The following is a 13,768-nucleotide window of genomic DNA, read 5'->3' on the forward strand; positions in this document are numbered from 1 at the left end:
GAGACCTTAGCTTGACTTTCTCCTTCTTGTTGAATTGAGGCTTCTGTGATCCATATCAAGTTTATGAGAAAGAATTTTTTGGTGTAAATCACATGATAATACATTTGTCGACGCGTTTCGAACCAACGAGTGTGGTTCATCGTCAGGATGACCCAGCGTTAATTGGGAACGGGAGCGAAAGCGGGGAGTGGGAGTGAAAATGGGTGCGGGAGTGACATTTTCAAAAGCTCCCGGTTTGGGAGCGAATCCTAGAGCATTTTTTATATTTTTATATTTTGATACATATATGTCAACAAAAACATGTAGAATTATGAATTAGATATAAAAAACATAAAAAAACATAGATTGAACCATATAACAACAATCATCTAGAAGTTATAATCTTCATCAACCACGTCCACAAGTTAGTAACATAGTAACATACAACATATTGAGTCTCATGATTCATCAATCTTAAAGTTTCAAGCTTTCAAAATTCAATATATAACATTTATCATCATTGATCACCAAAGTTGTACTTGTAAGCTAAGTGTAACCATTACAACAAATAATATCTAACATGAAATGAAATGTTATAAAATGAAATGAAACAACTTTCAACTTTCATGAAGCATCATATTCATAATTCATTACTAATGAGTTATAATTGCCAACTTCAAACTTAAATTGTCATATATTGTTTAAAAAATATCATAATAAATATGAAAGAGTCAACAGTTACAAAAACTACTAGAAACTAGAAAAGACAAGTAAATCTATTATCTATTGCTTATGCTTGGGTCTCTTGCCACCACGAGAAATGTCTAGTTTTTTAGTATTGTTGGAAAATCAGGATCTTTGTCATTAATATCACCCTCTAAGCATTAATATCTAGAGGTATCTTTGTCATTACCTCTGTATCTATATAGGGATATTTGTCATTAATATCACCCTCTAAGCATTAACATAAGATAGAAAAAGCATAGCATGTCAAGTCATGATTTTGTTTGACTGATGCGTACATTTTTAGGAGGGTCATGATAGAGGAGTTCGACAACCAATGTCACTAACATCAAGGTACATAGAGGGATTGGTGCTCTTGATTAAATACGAGTTCCATACCCTAATACATGACAAAATTCAATGGAAACATTGCAATCTTGAAATCCAGAAAAACTGATAAGTCTGCTGGATTTTGAATGAAATATAAAATTCTACTTTCTCCATATGAAATCTAATGAGGTCGAAACCACTCTCAATCATCCCGAGTCATTTCATGGTAATGTTAAAAATTTAAGTAAAAGGATGAAATTGAAGATTAAGGAGAATGTCACTTTTACTTTAAGAATTTAACATTGCCATGAATCGCATATCAATACTAGGGCCATAGGCTTGATCATTAAGTTGCCCCACTCAACTTATTTGTTTCTTTGAAATTTTTTTGCATTTGGAACATTACTGCAATTTTTTTTTTGCAAAAAAGGCTAAATGCTCCCGAAAAGGCAGGGAGCGTTTTTTTTAGGGATCGTGCTCCCGAGTCGCTTCTGCCCGGAGCGCGGATTGGGGGCGGGATCTAGGGGGTGGGGTCGCTCCCCGCAACACTGGGATGACCTAATGAGCCTTCCTTTGACCTTCTTTTTGCACTTTCTCCAATTTCGATCCTATAGTAGCAAAATCCTAACCCAACAGCGAAAATCCTAGTCTCCTTCTTTCGCATGTGTGAAGAGATAGAAATTACCCAATCACTTGATTTTCGTCCTTCTTCTTCCTTCACTAGTCTCTTTCTTCTTCTCCTTCGTTTGCTTGATGAGAGAAATGGATTGTGTCCATAGGATGTCGAGTTCCCTCCTATATATAGGCTTTCAAGGTGGACAAAGTACCTCAAATTAGGTCGACTTCTTAGTTGGCAAACTGACTTGGTCTTAGAGGGTATTTTAACACTTTTAAATACAAGAATAATTCTTTTTGTCTAGTTACAATGTGCCCGATGGGGTCTTCATCATATGACAATGACTCTTTTGACTTCTTGACCTAGGACAAACCCTAGAAGCACTCAATGGGTGCTTGACCTCTAAAATAAAAGACCTTGAGCATGAAACCCATGCTTTGAAAATAACAATAATAATTTTTCTTTCATTTTACAATATTCAAGACTCAAAAGTACATTTCATATTTGTGAAGACCGAACCTAGTTACACATTTTTCAACATAGGAGGGCTGCAAGGGTAGCCACAACTAGGAGAGTAAGGCCACAACAAGGTAAGATCAGGTTGATGTCCGGTTAGGTGCTGGTCAAGGGTCAGGTTGAGGAATGTTGTGACCTACAAGGAGGGCCAGCTGCTGTATAAACTGACCACAGGCTAAGGAAAGGTGCCAGGAGGAAGGCCGAAGGGCTGGTTGAATAGCTGGGACAGACCACAGGGAAATACAGGAGGGCCGAAGGGTTGGTTAGGTTGGTTAGAGCAGGCCAAGTGTTGGAAAATTGCTCAGGAAGCTGGCTAGGGTGTTTTTAGAGAAAAACAACAGTGTTGTGGAGGTTGGCTGAGCGCTGTTAGGAGGGAAGACCCAAGTATGGACTTGTGAAGGGATACAAGGACAACAAGGTTGCCAAGGTGGACTTTTGTGTGAGGAGGGCATGCTAGGAGGGCTAACATGTCACTAGAGAGCAGTCCTAAGATGCTTGAAGGCTGCTAAGGGAGCAACAACTAGAGCAGTGTAAACTGTTAGTCTAAAGGAGCTGGCTGGACAGTTTGAGGGAAAGAAGTGTTCTGTAAGCTACAATAGGTAGTTGAACAGTTGGTGGCGAAGGATAGCCACTTGTCAAGGCAGATGAGAGTTGGAAGGACTCAACCTCAGCCCAGGTACAATGTATACTTTCATTGTATTATATTTTGGCATTGTATAAGGATTGTAAAGGGCCATGTTCCCTGGTACGGGGGCCCTAAGGATTTTCTTATTGAAGGACTAATTAGAGATGAATTTTGGGCCTTAACTCTTGTGTACTGTACATTGATCTGATTGCTGGTGTAATTTCCCCTGTGCAAGTTGTTTAAAAGTTAGGTATCTTCAGTGTGTTTATGTTTCCTAGCTAAGGCATAAACCAAACTTGGGGTGCATGGATTTCTAACAAATATACATGTTATATCTTTCTATTCTGAACCTTCAGTGGTGGTTCATCTCTAGATGCTTCATCTTTGGGTGGAAAACTGAATTTTTTGCCAACTTCAAAATTTATGATTGTCATAGTAGAAGGGGGATGCTCTATTATGCTAAACTCTTGATCCTCTAGGATCTTCCATATCCACGCTGCCTCATACACAACACCTATAATAGCTTCATATCATGCTTCTGTGGATGACAGTGCAATTGTTGTCTGCTGCTTGCTAGTCTAGAAAATTGAACATGAACTCAACTTGCATACATATCTTGATGTAGAATTTTGTCATTTGATGATCGTACAAGTGTGAATTTGTGAAACTTGTCACTAAAATTGCTATTTTGACCAACCCTACAACAAAAGGTGATTTGGTCATTTTGAGGTTGAATCCATCTTCTAACAACTACTTTCTTGGTCCAAAGCTTAACTTCTCAGTCCATCACCCTTCTAACGGCTAGTTGACTTGTTAAATGGCTATTTGAGTCATTAAATGGCTAGTTGACCTTTCTAACAACTAGTTTGACTTGACCTTTTCACTCTAGTAATTTGACTTGGCCACCTGATTGCTAGATCTCCAACACGCTCGACTTTTGGACTATTTTGGAACCCAAATTTGCTGAAACAGGCCTGAATCTATACTGGGTACCTCTCAGAATCTCCAAAATCTGCCTAATATTGCCACATCATCACCTACCCTGCTACTTAAACTACCACCTATGTAAGTCCTGTAACACCTTGAGGAACCTTTAAAATTTGACACATGGGTATTGTTCCTATCGTTCTGTTGATCACTTTTGACATAATGCAGGCATGATTCTGCCCAACACTATTCTTCTTTTGCTAGCTGTAAATATGTTTGACCCAGTGTTGCGAACATCTCGATAACATCCCGGTTTTATCTCAAAATCACGATTTTTGGCTTAGCCCATGTTTGCTGATTTTTAAAGAAATTTTTATGGTATCTTAATTTTGCCGATGTTTGCTGATTTTTACCGATATTTTCCCGATTTTTATGATTTTTTGGTTTTCCAGACCCTTGCTGATTTTATCCCGATGGCGATGTTCGCAACATTGGAACTTTGACCTGTTGACCAAGTTTCCCCTGCCTGTAACTAGCCATTGCCACCTTTGATTCGAAAACTAGAACATGGCATGGACTCCTCTCATCAAACTGAACAATTTGACACCAAGTTGACTTTTTGATCATTAGAACCACTTTGCATTGGGAACTGTATACTGCCTTGGGAAATATGAAAGTCGTCAAAAATGAGACTGCCATGCCTGAGAGTTATCTGAGGAATTCGACACGAAAGACAAGGGCACCTACAAACTCTATAGACCATGACCATGTGGTGAAGACAGGTGCATGTTGACGCAGGCTAGACTGACCCATACATGATCACCACTAGAAAAGGAGGCTCTCATAAAACCATGCATCCTCAAGTAAGATCATCCAAGGCTTCCCAATCCTATACAGGATGATACACACCTAAAGTGAACTACAATGGACCAGCCATGGTTCGTCCAAGACAACAAGATACTGACTCAAGAACATGACACAGACCTGGGATACCTAATACAAAACCTCACATGGTTGTTACAATGCTTTGATTTGTGACCTTGGGCTTAAAATGGTGATGATAAATTACTGCAAAAGTTTTTATGTACCCTTGCTGACATGAGGGGTAACAGGTCCCATTGGAAATAAGCCCTTATGGAGCTTGTTGTCGCACATAATATCTAGGCATCACGACGACTCAGATCGGGGGCTATCACACTGATCCCCAATCACTTCATTTGAGTTGTCTCCCAATAGTAGACTAAGGGGGTAGACCCTATGGAAATGGAAAAATGAAAGATTAGTTGAGAACCAACCAACCTGGGAGACACAATTAAGAAACCAATACTTGTTTTAGATTGTGCAAGATTTTAAGGATTCAAAATGACTTGAAGAAAGTGATACCAGTGCCTTGTGGAGTTAACTATCTTGCGAAGAAAATAAGGTTCAAGTAAAGGATGGGGAACCGCTGCTGAAAATACTTGATTGTCTCATATGCAAATGCAAAATTTAAAACTAAGTGAAATGCAGGGCATTGTCGCACAAAGTGTCTAGGCACCGCGAAAACGCTCAGAGTAAGGGCTGCTACTCTGATCCTTACTCACTCCGTTTAGACTCTCTCCTAGACAAGTCAAGGGGGGTGGTCCCTATGGTGAACGAATGAGAAAACCCTGTGAAACACATGCTTTAGGAGACTTTAAGGTGGACAACTTGACAAATGTAAATGAATCTTGATTAACTCAGATGGAGAGATTAAACGCTAATGTAACCAAGCCACGACAACAAGATAGAAATGATTATAGACCAGTGCCTTTATGTTCAATTAACCGTAGATTAAGTAAAAAACAAGTTATTCAGAACAATTTTCCAATATGTGACGAATAGTGACAATCACGAACGATCAATGTAAATGCCCAAAACTGCAATATGCAAGAGATTATAGATTTAAAATAATTTTCATTAATGACCCAAAACTAGAATAAATTAACTTCCTCCTATCGCCAATATAATTTTTTGAAACATTAATCTCACTTGACAATAGAGAAATATTACCACAGAATGACACCAAGGAAATTTATGTAATCAATTCAATTGTTCCTTAGGAAATTAATTAAATGTGGTAAATGAAGAAATCAAAATCTTTTAATGTGACGGAAAAACGAATCAAAGGGTTTAAAAATTGAAATTTTAATGGGCCATATGTCACATTAAAATTTTTAATTTGAAAGCGTAAATCCCTTTAATTTATTTTATTATCACTCCCAAAGTCACAAAATTTTTAAATCTTTTTAATTTTTTAATGTTTTGGATTTTTTTAAAATCTCTAGATTTTTATTTTTTAGAATTTTTTAATGTTCTTCAAAATAAAATCAAAACCATAAATCAAATCAGAAAATAAAATGAAAATCGAATAATAAACAAAAATCGAAATTTTAAAATGGAATAGGGCTAAACTAAAGCAAAGAATAAAAAGAATCAAACTTTAAACTAACATAATTCATAAATGAAAATAAAATAGAAAGGAACGCTACTAACCCTAACTATATAAAAAATCGAATGGTCAAATGAAATCGGGTAAAAAGAAACTAACCCTAAGTATTATAAAATATGAATGAAGTTTAAAAAAGGAAAAGAAAAATCGAGTGCTTTTCGCTTGGCACAAGACTCAAAGGTCGGATGAATCCATTGACAAATGACCTCCTATTTAAAGATAAATCCCCTAACAGCTAGTTCGAGTGATTCTCGTCAAAGCAATCTCGACCATTGATGAGGATCAATTTTTTTTTAATCTCAGCCGTTGAAATTTTAAATTCTTGAGGAAATTCAAAATTTTCAATTAAATGCATTTTAATTAACTCAAAAATAAAAGTTTTGAGGTAATTTCCTCAAAAATTTGACTTTTACTTAACCCCCAGGGACCAAAGGCTTAAAATTTAGCAAAATAATTAATTTATCTTAGTCCCGAGACTTTTTAATTTTGATTGTTAGGGACCGACGAATTTTGCCTTTGGAGAATTTAAATTTATCTAGGACCTAGAATTAATTAAATTTCTGGCTTAGGATTTAAATTAATTATTGGTCAGAAAATTTAATTAATTAACTTACGAGGGGATAATTTATTTTTCCAACCCTTAAAACACTTTATATCATGATTTTCATATTTTTACATCTCAGGAGGGAAAACCCATTTGTAAAAGACCCTCACAGACTACCCATTTCTGCGATAAAAATATAATTCAGCAGACCAAACAATTTGTAATAAAATAACTTTCCCAAATCACTTTTACATAGACTCGATCTAGAACACTAGAACTCGCTTAAGATCCCAGTGACAAAATTCATTCCGGCTTTGGGGTAAGGTTGAAGGAAAACTCTGCCGACTATCCGATGATGGATCGGTGAGACAAAAAACCTCCTGGAATGTAGATTGTCACTAGAAAAGTAGGTTTACCTAGGTCAATTACATACACGACACGGATCTGTTGAGATTATTTACATTATACACATGCATAAAGGGTTTACATAATATTTTGGAAGTGAAACTGATGATGATAGTTGTACGGCACGAATACATCGATCAGACGCTATTCCTTTTGCGAAAAAGGGGGTGTACTGCTATGGGTTGTTGACACATAGTGGTCAACACAGGGACTTGGTTAATTTTAGTTAAATGAGGACGTAAAATTATCTTTGAAATGTCTTAAATGTTATTTAAGGCCCGGAATGGTGGTGATCCAAATGTGAAAGCAGGTACTTATACCAGCACTGCAAAATATAAAATCTGCACAAATAATTACTGAAATGCACAATAAACTGAAATGTAAAATGCTGGAATAAAACATCTTTAAATTCAAAAATTCATTTGTATGAAATACTCAATCAAAATCATTATATGCATAAGTAAAACTAGATTAGTCCTACTTGCGTAAGCATGTAAAAAACAAATGAATTTCAGAAATTAAATTAAATGTTTTAAACTCAGATCACATTAATGAAATATTAGTCTAGTAATCTGCTTATACATCAAATGTTAAAACCAACAATATATTCTAAAATAACAGTCCTATAACCATGCAATATTAAAAAATTTCTATGTATAACAACATAAAATTTTAAATGACAAACTGATAACTACAATTCAAAAAACTTCCCAGTTTAATTCTTTCTGATCTATTGATGTATTTTATCTAAAAAACTCAGAAATAAACTACTGAACAATAGTGAAACAATTTTCAAAAATTTGTTTGCAAAAGTTACTGGAGCTAACTTCTATTTCTGCAATTATACAACAGTGAAAATGTAAATTAAATCTGTTGCTAAATTTAGAAAATTTCTGAGTTTAATTATTTCTAATATATTGATGTATTTGATCTAAAAAACTCTGAAATAAACTAATGAACAACAGTAAAACAATTTTCAGAAATTTGTTTGCAAAAATGACTGAAACTAACTTCTATTTCTGCAATCAGTAAAAATGTAAATTAAATTTGCTGCTAAACTCCATCTAATTGCAAATCTATGCCAGTGTTAACCTTGCTTTCAAAATGAAATGAGGAAAGGTTAGAGGGTGTGCACCAGTCAACGCTTAGGGGCTTGAAGACACTTGATTATATGTTGCCCTAATCATTGAAAATCCTCAACTTAGTTTTCTTCTATGTTGCAGGAAACGTGGTTTAGGAGGGCGTTTGCGTACGGAAACGAGTACGAAACGCTGAAACGCGTTTGGTACGGCCCTGAAACGCGTTTCAGGCCGTACTGCCACGTTTCACGAAACTGAAACGTGGCTAGTACGGCCTGAAACGCGTTTCAGGGCCATACGACCCATGTTTCAGCATTTACTTGTGTTTTTTTAATTTTATTTGTTTTCTAATCTATTCTTACGTTAGCCTAGTGACTTCTAGTTGCTTCCAGATGCCTGTCTAAAGTTATAAAAGTGAACTTTTGCCCTAGTGTTGATATGCAGTTCATGGTAATGTTAAATTCTTAAAGTAAAAGTGATATTCTCCTTTATTTTTCATTTTCATCCTTTTACTTAAATTTTTAACATTACCATGAAATGACTCAGGATGTTTGAGAGTGGTTTCGCCCTCATTGGATTTCATATGGAGAAAGTAGAATTTTAGATCTCACTCAAAATCCAGCAGACTTATCTGTTTTTCAGGATTTCAGGATTGGGGGGATTGCAATGTTTCCATTGGATTTTATCATGTACTAGGGTATGGAACTTGTATTTAATCGAGAGAACAAAGCCCTCTATGCAGGGGAGACTCCCAATAATCAAGAGAATGTAGGGTACTAGGGTATGAAACTTGTATTTAATCAAGAGCACTAAGGTCATTCGACTATGTAGGAGGAGACTCCCAATCAAGCACGAGACAAAAAATTAGAAATTTCTCGTGGCTGATTTTAGATATTTCTATTTTCATTATGTGATTATTCATGAGTAAATGTGATGTTAATTTAGATACTTATAGTTTATGCATTAGCAATTGACAATTTTATCATAATGTAATAAATTAGAATGTATCATATATGCTTTATGATTGCACATATTTCTTAAATGTCCTAATATATATATATATATATATATATATATATATTCGCGTTTCCCCGTTTCCAAAATTTGGGGAGGTCGCGTTTCGTATCGCTTCCCGTTTCGGAAACTCGTACCCGTTTCCCCGTTTCGTGCAACCTTGGTTTTCTTTTTGTGAAAAACTTTGTTAAAATTTTCTGGGAAATTTTTAGGAAAAAATTTAGGAAAAATTAGTGAGAGAATTTTGGGAAAAGAGGGGAGGTTGTAAGGCTGAAAGGGAGGCCGAGAAAGAGGCTGGAGATGGCCAGCGCTGGGCCTCAAGGCCCTAAAAAAATTTGCCCGCGATCCTTCTAAAATTTCTCCTCAACCTGGAAACAAAATGGAGATGCCTTTTGGGGCTCTGGTCTTTCTTCGAAATCCACAAAAATCATCTGCAATTTTCAGATTTTTTCCTGCACAAATAAAAGACATAAAGCTCCTAAGTATGTATATACAAAAATATAAAATTTCCAGAACCCCAATGAATTAGAAATTTGCTATTTACAAATCTACAATAATATTCTATAGATCAAAGCCCTCTATTAGCTAGATTTAAACAAATTTTGCACAATATTTAAAAATAAATATGAAATTTTAAAAAGGCTTATATTCTACAGATCTAGTAGATCTACAAATCAAAACCCTCTATTAGTCAGATTTAAACAAATTTTGCACAATATTTAAAAATAAATATGAAATTTTAAAGAGGCACAAGCCTAAGAAAAACCTTGTAAGTAAGATATTGTATAAAATGACTTCAAAAATTAAAAAGATAGTGGACTCTTTTAGATTCTGTAAACTGAGAGTCAGTTGGTCCAGCTGAAGACTTCCCTAAATGCCCAAATCCTGAATGATAACTTGTGCAAACTTAAATCTGCTTGTTAGATTAATAGAATTTAAAAAATGATCATAAAATCATCAAAAAATAGAGATATCTGCTACTTCTATAAATTCAAAATGATATTCTAAAAACCCATAAATCTGTGCAAGATACCTGTACACAGATCAATCCTCAAAGGCTATTAACCAACAAATGCAAATAAAAGTAGCAAAGTATTAAGAACAATATTACCACATAAATCTGAAAGAGGAACACCACGATCTGAAACCCCAAAGTCTTTGCGTTTTATTAACCAGAAAAAGTTATAAGAGCTTTCTTAGAGCAAGTACACGATTCAAAAATTGGATCCAAATAATGGAGAGAGGCCTCTTATTTATAGAAAAATTCTCCAATGGCTAGTTGCCTTGATCCCCGTCAAAACAATTTCAACCGTTGATAAAGATCAAATGATCTTTTAATCATCACCGTTGAAGTAAAGTTACTTTTGAGGAAATTTGAATTTCACTTTGAATTTCCTTTTAATTAATTCAAAAATGATTGTTTTGAGTTAATTGCCGCAAAAAGTTGACTTTGACTTAACTACTATGGCCAAGGGAAAATTTTAGGGGCTAATATTCGCCCATGGGCTAATTTTCTATACTTTTTCCAAAAAAAAGATTCGCTAATTTCCATTTTTTTGTAAAAATGGTTCGCCCAAATTTTATAGAATGAAATTATTTTACCCCAAAAATCGTCAAAAAATTATATATAAACTATATAAAAATATTATAAATTTGAATATTTTTACAAAAATATCTCCAAACATTTTATAGATTTCATATTATGGACTAGTGGGATTTGCCAAGGTTTTTGAACTTTAAAATAAATTTCTATCCTTAAAATTTTCCCTGCTATGGCCCAAGGGTTCAAAATATCTTGAAATTTTCAATATTCCCTTGGTCGGGGACCTCCAAAAATTAAAAATTTTAAAACCCACGAATTTTAAATGTTGGAGAATTTAATTTTTCCTAGGATCTAAATTAATTAAATTTCTAGCTTTAGCATTTTAGTTTATTTTAGCCATAAATTTAATTAATTGACTCATGAGGGGATTATTAATTTTTCCAACCCTCTAATATTTAGCCATGGTGTCTAACTATCAGGAACCATGCACTAAATATTTTTTACATGAAATATTACATTTCTAACCCATGAAGGGGGAACACTCGTTCATTATAGACCCTCAATAATTACCCATTTCTACGACACAAAATATGATCTAGTAGACTAAGTGACTTGTAATAAAATAATCTAACCAAATAGTTAAAATTATTCCCAAATCACTTTTACAGAGGTTCGATAAATAACACTAGGATTCATTTAAAATCCTGACGACAAAATCCACCCTAGCTTTGGGATGAGGCTGGAAGGAAAAATTCTGCCGATCATCCGTGTTTAAAAACACAAATGAATCAGTGAAACTAAAAACCTCCTAGGATAGAAATCGTTATCAGAAAAATAAATTTACTTAGGTTGTTACATACATTTGTTTTACTAGGATCATTTCCATTAGAAAATGTAGAATGGGTTTACAAAACACCAGTGTACATATAGCTGATAATGATGAATCTGTGGATCATTTGAGTGCTCGGACATGATGGAAATCCATGTGCGAAAAGATGTAGCTATGGGGTAGTTGACATGGAGTGGTCAACAAGCTCATAATGATAAAAATCCTATACTGAGGTAAATACTGAAAGCAAATTTCTAATCATGAATATCTCCCCATCTCCAATTCATTGTTTCAAAGAAGACCATGAGAAAGGATGAACCAATGTATATGAGCAGACAACTGAGCAACATAATAGTGATGATAAGTTGTAGCAAGAATAACACATCATTTTACACTTGGTAACTGAGTTCTTGGAGATTCAGTTTTGATATTGAACAGCTGACCAATATTATTCATGCCTAAAGTAAAATCCAACAACATTTCCTTTGATATTTGCATTGTGAAATGTTGTACTGGCCTAGCCAAATAGAGCGTGATATCAGTGTCCACGATTAGAGGATTAGCTGCTTTGCATGCATGGCAGTAATTGTAGCGATGTCTTTTGACATTGGGGTATATTGCACACATATATTTTGTCACAACTCCCTTCAATGCATAGCACTTTTGCTTATTATTTTTATTTTTTCTTGGGTGCTTTGCTAATGTTAAATTCTTCTTTAATTTCTCTATAGAATGTATATTATTAAGTTTGAAATAGAGATGAATTTTTGTTTGATGAAGCAAATATTACCATCTTTTAATACAAGTAACATGTTTTAAAATTTATACAATATAAGTATAGGTATTATAAGTGTAATATTGGATAGAATATAAGCATCCATAAAAAGGAAGAAGTTGTTCATTTTCAATGTATTATTTCTAACAAAAAGAAAATGGTTGTTACATTGTATCCTTTTGTGTGTATTTCTGCAGATAGCTAATGGATTTAAGCAATGCAGGTCTGTGTCGACAAGGAAAGGTAAGGATGGATTTCACATTGTTTATTTTGATAACTGTAGTCAAACGGCACTTTTATTTTCTCTCTTATGATGATTCAAGTATATTTCCAGAAGAGAATATGTGTAGTGTATAGTAAATTTGACTGATAGTTTGGTGATTCTGATGCTCTGTGAACAAGTGCAAAGTACAGAGTTTAACTATAACATGCTGTTGTCATGTTGACATACAATCTTTGTGACAAGCCACATCCTTTCACAAGAAACAAGAGGTTTTTTTGGTTGTGTTGAGTAGCCACTTCTTGTTTTGGAAACACACTGTAAGGTGGAAGCAGGCATGGCCTTATTAATAGTGCTTTGTCTTCTATTTTCGTCCATGGTAAGAAGAAGATGGATCAGTGATGATTGAAATTTATATTGTAAAGACTGTCAGAGACTTTGTCAAGGTTGTCAATAGTCATGGAACTTTTGCTTGAATTCTTCGTGTGCGAGCCTTGTGTTTTCTGAATTTCTGTTGGAGGTTTATTTTTCAAAGTATTTAGAGTCAACTATTAGAAATTGAAAATGACATTGTTCAGTTGGAAACAATTTCTGTGCAAGTTATTAAGAGTATCGTGTCACCATAATGTTGTCATAAGCATGATCAGGATTAAATCGGCGAGGGTCCAGAAAAAGGAAATAACTAAAATCTTAAAAATTGGGATAAAATCTGTAAAATTGGCAAAATTAAAAAAATACAAAAATAATTAAAAAATACAAATTTTTGGGGTCAGATCGCGATTTTAATCATTTCAGGGAAAAAATTGCCGATTTAATAGTTTTAGGGAAAAACTTGCGATTTTGCGATTTTCGCAACACTGTTGTTATAAACAGACAAGACAATAGATAACTATGCATTCATACAAATGACATGTGATGCAAAAAGAATGCACAGGAAAAAATACATCATTTATGGTGAACATATACGGAAGGACATATATTACTTAACCAGTATATACAGTATTTTACACTTCACACCTGTAACTTTTTTATACACACTATATTACTTCACAGATGTAACGTTTTTATATTTGATAATAAGATGGAACTATGACTGACTAATGACCAAATGCCTATGCCAAGAAGATACTTTGAAGTTTGAATAGCCAACATGGTAGACTAGTTGGCCCAACA

General features: G+C 34.5%; 1 protein-coding gene across 2 annotated transcripts in view; it reads left to right on the plus strand.

The window, feature by feature from the left end:
- LOC149202452 (putative mitochondrial import inner membrane translocase subunit TIM21) overlaps window positions 1-13,768 on the plus strand; it is a 194,648-nt gene that overhangs the window by 70,033 nt on the left and 110,847 nt on the right. For both annotated transcript variants that reach the window (XM_089403176.1, XM_089403175.1), the window contains one exon: window positions 12,573-12,618. In XM_089403176.1, coding sequence (XP_089259302.1) covers window positions 12,573-12,618 — 46 coding nt within the window. The remainder of the gene's footprint in view (window positions 1-12,572; window positions 12,619-13,768) is intronic.

This window comes from Pinus tabuliformis, chromosome 2_1 (assembly GCF_031772625.1).
Source record: "Pinus tabuliformis cultivar Carrire ecotype Pingquan chromosome 2_1, CPIR1, whole genome shotgun sequence".
Taxonomy (NCBI): Eukaryota; Viridiplantae; Streptophyta; class Pinopsida; order Pinales; family Pinaceae; genus Pinus; species Pinus tabuliformis.